The sequence below is a fragment of the Poromitra crassiceps genome (genome assembly GCF_964638095.1).
Source record: "Poromitra crassiceps genome assembly, chromosome: 4".
Lineage (NCBI taxonomy): Eukaryota > Metazoa > Chordata > Actinopteri > Beryciformes > Melamphaidae > Poromitra > Poromitra crassiceps.
Genome location: NC_139626.1, coordinates 26,734,724 through 26,743,943, shown reverse-complemented (window position 1 = coordinate 26,743,943; position 9,220 = coordinate 26,734,724). Strand labels below are relative to the sequence as shown.

Here is a 9,220-nt window from a genome sequence, read left to right as displayed (position 1 = left end):
TGACACGAGTGGGGATAACGATGGCCGCTACTCCTGTTGGCGACAACACGGCGGAGCGCGTCGCCTACATCACCCGGGTCCAGAGCTTCAGCGCCTGCCACAGACTCCACAGGTCCCAACGCTTTCTCATAACATTACCACAGGCTGTCACACTCAGCTTCTGTTTCCATTACTGACTGCTTTAGCCCGGCTACAAAACACTGTTATGTTGAGTCATTCTGACGGAAACTACTGGCAATAGCTCGCTAATGTTTGACTGAATACAGCCTGTGACTGTGATTCACGGAGGGGAGCGTTTAGACCCTTGCTCCGTTTGGCTGTCAGACATTTCATGTTTCAAATTTATTTTGGATCTCTATTCAGGTCCACAAAACAGCGCTTACATAGTGACAACTTACATCATAACGCATAACATTACAAAATAACAAGACAAGATCTATAATATGCCAACAAGACAAGACAAGCGTGTGTGTGTGTGTGTGTGTGTGTGTATATGTAGCCTATGTATATACATACATAATATGAATATAGCTACTATACATAACGCTATGTTACTGTAACAGACTGTATACGAGGCTCTGTGTACCCCCTGAGTTGCAGGTGTTAAATTAAGTTAACCTCTGAAGCCGTACAGCCTACAGACTATATAGACACACACACACAGTCAACATAATTTTAGTCTGTTACATAATATAATAGTCTCGTACAAACAGTCAACATAATTTTAGTCTGTTACATAATATAATAGTCTTAAGACACACAAGATATAGAGTACAACATAAGCTAGCACTATAATAATACAACTAAATCACAGTACAATATACTCCTGAAACAACAACACAGATCATTACTTTCTGAACACAGAACATTCTGCCTTTGCTCCCAGGCCTGGGAAATAACATTTCCTATAAAGAAGGTTCCTTTCTTGAAACACAACTCAAGTTTTTCATAATCATCTATCTAAAACAAAAACAAAAACAAAAAAATCAGCATAAATAGACATTTTACCAAAAAGTATCGGGAGTATCGAGTAATCGGGAGAGACCATAGAACATTTCACTCGGACCAAAACGTAAAAAATTGTGGATTTAAAGAACATATTTTTTCGATGTCGTTTTGTTTTGTTTTGCTCCGAGTGAAATGTTATGTGGTCTCTCCCATTTCTAAATATAGCTGAACTGTTTGGTTTGACGAAGTAAAACTATTTTTATAAGCATTTTACAAAATGTCTATGGGAAAATAAATGGTGGATGAAAATCTCTGGTACAGTGCTGAAGCAGGAAGTAGGCGGTCACTTTGCCTCTATGAGGTGCAGCAGCAGCTTTTGATCCCACTTGTCTCTTCTCTAGTTTACATTTGAGTGATGAGGACAATAAACGAGTGTTTGGAAAATGCAACAATCCCAACGGGCACGGACACAACTACAAAGGTGTGTTGTTCCCTGCCATCCATCATGATATATCATGTATATAGTCACATTTTCATAGATAAATATGATCAAACAGCTTACACAGATATTTCCATTCTCTCCTATTCATTCCGTGCTCGCATTCCTGCCAACAGTGGAGGTGACAGTCAGAGGAAAAGTAAGTACTCTTCTTCTTTTCTCCTCCAAACATACTTTGCAGCGATGTTACGGAGCATGCAGACGATGTTACAGAGCATACAGACAATGTTACGGAGCATGCAGATGATGTTACGGAGCATGCAGGTGATGTTACAGAGCATGCAGATGATGTTACAGAGCATGCAGGTGATGTTACGGAGCATGCAGACGATGTTACAGAGCATGCAGGTGATGTTACAGAGCATGCAGATGATGTTACGGAGCATGCAGGTGATGTTACGGAGCATGCAGACGATGTTACAGAGCATGCAGGTGATGTTACAGAGCATGCAGGCGATGTTACAGAGCATGCAGGCGATGTTACAGAGCATGCAGGTGATGTTACAGAGCATGCAGGCGATGTTACAGAGCATGCAGGCGATGTTACAGAGCATGCAGGCGATGTTACAGAACATGCAGGTGATGTTACAGAGCATGCAGGTGATGTTACGGAGCATGCAGACGATGTTACGGAGCATGCAGATGACGTTACGGAGCATGCAGACGATGTTACGGAGCATGCAGACGATGTTACGGAGCATGCAGACGATGTTACGGAGCATGCAGACGATGTTACAGAGCATGCAGACGATGTTAGGGAGCATGCAGACTAGGGATGTTCATCAATTATCGAAAATCGATAATCGATCGTTAAGGATTGGAATCGATCCTGTGGCATTTGGATCGATTTTTTAATTATTAAAAAAAAAAATTTTTTTTTTTTTTTTTTTTTTTTTTGGACTAGGTTTGGGTGGAATTCGTTACTCCTCGCCCCACTCCATTGCACAGCCGACTAACGTGAGGTGGAGCTTCATATAGTCTCTAGTTTTCTGGCTGGGCACGGGCCTTTGTGCCAACAAAACTGTTTTAAACATGGGAAATTCACACCGGCATGCGCCGGGGACAGCAGTGTTGGAGAGGAGACACATTGAAATAAAGAGTTCATTGAGGAGAACACGTTGTCTTTCGTATTTTCTGCCATAGGCATTCATTTTGTAAAAAAAAAAAAAAAAAAATTGAAAATATTGAAAATTTTCTAAGTATTAATAAAATCGATGATCGATAATTGATCGTTAATTTTCACCGATTATCGATTTTGGAAAATTTTCAAAATGAACATCCCTAATGCAGACGATGTTACAGAGCATGCAGGCGATGTTACAGAGCATGCAGATGACGTTACAGAGCATGCAGACGATGTTACAGAGCATGCAGGCGATGTTACAGAGCATGCAGGCGATGTTACAGAGCATGCAGACGATGTTACAGAGCATGCAGGCGATGTTACAGAGCATGCAGGCGATGTTACAGAGCATGCAGACGATGTTACAGAGCATGCAGTGCCTTGTTGAAAAAGTCAGTCAGAAGGCTGTCACATGATCACACACACACACACACATGCACACACACACACACACACACACACACACACACACATGCACACACACAGAAACACACAGTGACCTCATTTGTGTGCCTTCCCTAGGTGGACCGTCACACTGGCATGGTCATGAACCTGACAGACCTGAAGAAGTGCATTGAAGTAAGCTCATGTCAACACTGTCCTCTCTCTCTGCACTAAGCAACACCCCCCCCCCCCCCCCCCCCCCTTTTTTTTGTAATCTCTCCCCTCCCCTGTTTTCTCCCTAATTTTACTTGGCCAATTCCCCCTGCTGTCCCGGTTGTTGCTCCACCCCCTCTACTGCTCTGGGGAGAGTTGTAGACTAGCACATGCTCCACAGATACATGTGCACGTGCAGTCGTGACAGTGACGAGTTTCAACGGCAGGAGGATCACTATTCCCCCCAGTTTCCCTCCCCCCCCGAACAGGCACCCTGACTGACCAGAGGAGCTGCTAGTGCAGCGAACAGCACACATACCCTTAATCTGGCTTCCCACCCACAGACACGGCCAATAGACCCTTTTCACAGCAACAATTTTGAGGTGGTAAAGCAAGAACAAACAGATGTAACCAATACCATTAATGATGGTTCCATGATTCCATTTAGGTGTTCTGTGCCAGGGCCCTCATTATTGTTATTGGTTACACCTGTGTTTACCCAATGGCTGCTGTGAAAAGGCCTATTGTGCCTTTATAGACGCCCGATCAAGCCGGAGGTAACACGGGGGCTCGAACCTGCAGGTAGAACCTGGTAGGCAGGGAATCTACCACTGCACTACCCGGACGCCCAATAGGCGATATTCTTATGTAACAATACATAATTACCATTATTATTATTATTACCATTTGGGGCCGCCAACAAGTGAAATTGCCTAGTGCAGTTTGAACTACCATGTAAATACAATGTCATGTTACTTCCCCTCTCTCCCATCCTTTCTGTCTCTTTTCACTGTGAACTGTGTCATAAAGCAGAAATGCTATAAAAAAATCATCTTTAATCTGGGACAGAGACATTTTTGAAAACCTAAAAGTATGCATATTTTTTTTATATGTCAGCATAAACGTATTCAAATATTCAAATATGCCTTTAAATATTACAATGGTTTTTTGTAAATGCTCTTTTGTAACCAAACCACTTCCACACTCCTGAAGCCACTCCCCTTTTTGTGATTAACTCCTCGCTTTCATACGTCAACACCGTTACTCAGCGTAACGGTGTGACGTCATTACATCGAGTCGGAATATTGCCATTATCACGATATCACAATATGAATTTTGGACGATATGAATATGAATTGTAACGATATCTCACTACTACTAATAATAAGCCCCCGTCGCTAGAAATGAGCACGTGAAGCTAGAAATGTTTTCTAGTATCGCTAATGATACGGTATGTTACACCACTAGTCTGTATGTCTGTCTGTCTCTGTCCCCACAAAAGTAGACAAATCACATCTCTCACTGCTACGTGTGTGACAATCACACACAATTCTTCTCAGCTCACCAGAAATGGTAAATATCTGCACAAATAAGCCTGCAAAAAATACACAAAGAAAAATAATATCTTAGTGAGTCAGCAAGGTGCTGTAACCTGGATTTATATTGTGCTTGTAACAGAGACTGTTATTGAAACGTGCCCATTAAGTACGTCACAATACGGAAGTTAGATGCTCTCGAAATGGCGTTTCAGCTGGACTTTAATCTGTCTATCAACATTAAGTGAAGAGATTGTATAACAACGAGGCAACTACATATCCCCCCACATCCACATTGCATCCACAGCGTTATTAGACTCTGTTTGTCTTGTTCATTGAGCTGATTGACTCCTACAGGACGTCATCATGACCCCGCTGGACCATAAAAACCTGGATAAGGACGTCCCATACTTTGCTGATGTTGTCAGGTGTGTCTCCTCCTCAACTGGTTTCACCGTGTTTCTACACATTTGAGTTTGGTTTCTAATCATTTCTTCTTCTCGTCTTCTTTGCCTGTCATACAGCACGACTGAGAACGTGGCCGTTTACATATGGGACAACATGGAGAAGGCCCTCCCGCCCAGTCTGCTGCACGAGGTTAAGATTTACGAGACGGACAAGAACGTCATCGTGTATCGAGGAGAGTAGTCAGTGTTGATGTCATGTGACGTATTCATCAATATCCCTATGCTTGAGAAGTGCCATTTATTATTGGTGTGTCAAGTTCACTGGTGACTGGTACAGACAAGGGTTAGAACAGGGGTTCACAACCTTTTTTGGCTTGTGACCCCACTTTGACGTCACAAAAATTTAGGGACCCCAGACATTCAAATTCTGGTACAGCATCGGTAATATCAGAGCAATCCTAGTAAAGAGGTCGTCAGCGGAGGTCCAAGATGCGGATCCAGGAAGGGGGCTCGCGCTATGTTTGAATGCATAAAATAAAGCTGATAATATACAGCTTTATTTTATTTTATTTATTTTATTGCCACAATATGCAATATTACATACAAGGAATTTGTCTTAGTGTCTGTATGCAGCGTAGCGGTCATGTCAATATTCAGATAAAGAAATAGGAAAAATAACTAAAAGACAATCACAACCTTGCAAGTGCAGTCCAATATATACACGAGTGGAGGAGTGTTCACTAGGCATTAAATATGAATTTACATAAATTTACAGTCTGAGTTAAATAGGCGTTAAATACCAAGTTAAATAGGCATTCAATTAAATATGAGTTACAGTCTAAGCCAGTGTTTCTCAAACCTTTTCAGACCAAGGACCACTTAACCAATAAAAAAAAACTTGGGGACCACCTAACTCCCAAAACATGTTGGGAGGTCAGTGATGTTTTTGTGTTCAAATAAGTGTTAAATGGCTCTATATTCTGACAGCAATCACTGAAAGAGAGTTTTGGTCAGTAACTTGGAACTCCCAACCCCCCGCTGTACTCTGTCAGTCTGTCTCTCTCCTGTAGTCCTGCATGCAGGGTGGACGTATCTCTGCAACCGTAACTCATAGAGACTCATGGGTGGCGGCATTGGATTTGGGGTAATAAGCATCGCGATCTGACCTTCAGTTTCCCAGAAAATCTAAACATTTCTCTAATTGGATAGTGGGAGGTGTAAAAAAAGGAAAAAAATATAAATCTACTCGTGGACCACTAGGGGGTGCCCGCGGACCAGCAATGTTCCGGGGACCACTGTTTGAGAAACACTGGTCTAAGCGGTGTAGGATGTATTTAACAAGAGTAATCTAATGGTGTAAACATCGTACCCTTTCAAAGTACATCACAAACAGTCCACTCTGCTGCAACTCGACAGTGGCCCTTTCATTTGAAAGTAATAAGTTACTTTACAATATTACTGTCTGTGTAGAGTAACTCGTTACTTATTATTACACTACTTTTGCATTACTTTCACCAAAACAACAGCAGCAGCAGAATGACATTGCCACCCCGAAACCATCCCAAAAAAGAATTTCAACTGCCTTGAAGTCAGTGTAAACAATCCAAAATTCTAAATGTTACTCTTTTCCTTTGTTATTGTCATCTACAGTGGTTATTTGCATAAAAACACACAGTTTGATTAGGAAATGATTGTATCTTTATTTAAATAGGTGCTTTGATTTAAAAAAATTAACTCAATTTGTAACTTGAGTTACTTGACAAAGTAACTGGTATAATATTACTGAACTTACTGAATAAGTTACATTACTGAGTTACTGTTAAAAGTAATATATCACATGTAATATGTTACTTTTGTAATGAGTTACCCGCAACACTGGTAAATACTGGGGTGAATGGAGATGTTGCGACTCTTCTATACCATAGCTCTGTTCACTGTGAGTACTCGGGGGAGCTCCCTGCTCGCGTCTGTGGACAGTTCACACTTAACAAGGGAGGCCTGATTTGCGAACGCCGAGCCAACGTGATTTGCTAATTGCTTCTGATCAGGGAAGGGTTTGTCACCGAGTTCCAAAAACAGCTCACTGAGGGCTCAGAGCGCCCAGTGTGAACTCGACATAACACATGTCTGCTTTGTTTACATCTGGGCATTAGAGGAGGCGGGCTACAGTAGTGGCTGGTAAGGTAAAGACACAACATCTCCCGCCCACATTGTTTATTATTATGATCATTTAATTTATCGTTTACCGACCAGTATTTCTCATGCTGACTAGTGAGGTAGTGGGCGTTTAAACGTTTTAACGTTGTCGTAGACATTCTCAACAAAGTGCGGCTGTATTGGCTGGACATAATGCAGTTCATCGGGAAGCTCGCGCTTGTTTTGTCCCTCCCCCCTCCCTATATATACCTTCTGGTATATATATATATATATATATATATACACACAGTATATACAGCTCCTTCATTAAATAAAGAGAGAGAGAGAGAAATCGCCCCCTCTTTTTTTTGGGTCTGAGTCAAATATTTTATGGTCACTCGCAATTCATCTGGTACATGAATTACTTGGTTTGCCCAAGTGAAACTCTTTTATAAGGATTTTATGAAATGTCAATGGAAAAATGTATGGGCAATTCACTCCCGTAGGTCCCATGTGGAACCGGGAAGAGGGTGTGACTTAGGCACTCTATTCTCTATAGAGAGACCCAGGAACGAGTCCGGAAAACATTGATGCTAACACTTCCTGGTTCTTCACTGTTTTCGCCTAAGGTTTCCCGCCCCCCCCCGATTTTTTTTATCCCATTTTATCCCCCATTAGTGCTCACTTGATTTCTCAATCCTGGTTGCTACTCCATCCTCTGCCGATCTGGGGAGAGCCGAGACTGGCTCCATGCTTCCTCCGAGACATGGGCAGTCAGCCAGCCGCTTCTTTGCACCTGACAGAGGAAGCTTCACCGGTATGACATAGCATGTGGGAGGTTCACGCTATTCCAACCAGTTCCCCTCCCTCTGAACAGGCGCCCTTAACGACCAGAGGAGGAACCACATTAGCAACCAGGATATTGCATGTTTTTGTGAAGGGGGTTCCTATATGAAGGTAACCCCCGGGAGGCACGGGGAGAACATGCAAACTCCACACAGAAAGGCCCTTTTGCCGACCCCACCCGGGCGGTCGCCTAAGGGGTTTTTGAATGGGTTTTTGGCGCGATGCTTCTAATAAGGTCTCTGGGCAACGCAAGCTTAATCAAACGCGAACCAGTGTTCAGTAGGATAATCTTCACACATGAGGACCACTTTTATGAGTTTTTAAGCTAGCAAACGGCTAAATGAGGCTACACTGTTGAGTCGACGGGGATATTATACGTCAATAACGTCATCACTTCAAAGGACGAACACGGAAATTCTCTTTCCCTCACCTGGTTCAGCCCAGCGTAATCAGTGCACAGCAGCTCACACATCAACAACAGTCCAGGTTGAGTGGTGACGTGACGGGGGAAGCCTATGTGTAGTTCTGGATTAGCTTAGCACGAGCTTTTTACTTCTAGGGCTCGCATTTACGCTTCAAAACTCACGAACTCACTCAGTGTATCCTATGAAGTGTCCTTCTGCCCCTGTTGATGAGCTGCTCCTCTTTACTGTTTGTCATATGTTGTCATTATTTTCCACACTGCTCTTCTTGACATATTTGAATGATTTAGCAGTTTGTGACCAATGGTTCTATTTGACCCCTTTTAATTTCTGTTAGTTGTATTTTGTTACATGACTGTCCATATAAAAGTGCTGATTTAAAAGCTGACACATGATGCTGCTCAGTTCACTAGCATTCTGCTTGTAAAGTGATGATTTAGCTACCCCAGATGATTACATTTCTAATGTGCAATTACAGTCTCTAAGTCTGTAAGAAAGCCAAAGACTGACATCTAGAGACTCACTGACATTGCTGATATTTGCGCTACACGGCATGATGATGTATCTATCATCTATCATGTATCTATTTTGTTCACTGCTGACCTAGTTTTACTGTGTGAAGAACCAAGTACTTTCTTGCAATAAAAGCAAAAGATGATTTGGAAAATGAAAAGTGTGCTTCTTCATCTTCTTCATCTCCAGCAAGCAGTCAGAAACAGTGTTGGTGACGTTGAACCACTAGAGGGCGACATCTGGCCTCCAGGTAATGATTGGCAAATCTGTGTGTCATCTTCCACCTCCTTCCCACATGAACCCACAAGTTCATCCATGTTCCAGGCCCAGCACAAACAGGTCTATCTGATTTATGGAAGTACCTCTTTAGGTATTGTGGAGCAGTCGGTTGTAGCGGGTACTGGGTTCTCCAT

General features: G+C 42.5%; 1 protein-coding gene across 1 annotated transcript; it reads left to right on the top strand.

Annotated features, from left to right (window-relative positions):
* pts (6-pyruvoyltetrahydropterin synthase) lies at positions 1 to 8,917 on the top strand. The gene is made up of 6 exons (XM_083634902.1): positions 1 to 112; positions 1,350 to 1,429; positions 1,564 to 1,586; positions 3,093 to 3,149; positions 4,841 to 4,911; positions 5,008 to 8,917. The coding sequence occupies exons 1-6, from the start codon at positions 21 to 23 to the stop codon at positions 5,129 to 5,131; spliced, it is 447 nt and encodes a 148-aa protein (XP_083491028.1). The 5' UTR covers positions 1 to 20; the 3' UTR covers positions 5,132 to 8,917.
* The last annotated feature ends 303 nt before the right edge of the window (positions 8,918 to 9,220 follow it).

Coding starts and splice junctions, on each gene's coding strand:
- pts (XM_083634902.1), top strand. CDS start 21: ATGGCCGCTACTCCTGTTGGCGACAACACGGCGGAGCGCGTCGCCTAC. Junction 113..1,349: donor GCCTGCCACAGACTCCACAG/GTCCCAACGCTT, acceptor TCTCTTCTCTAG/TTTACATTTGAGTGATGAGG. Junction 3,150..4,840: donor ACCTGAAGAAGTGCATTGAA/GTAAGCTCATGT, acceptor TGACTCCTACAG/GACGTCATCATGACCCCGCT.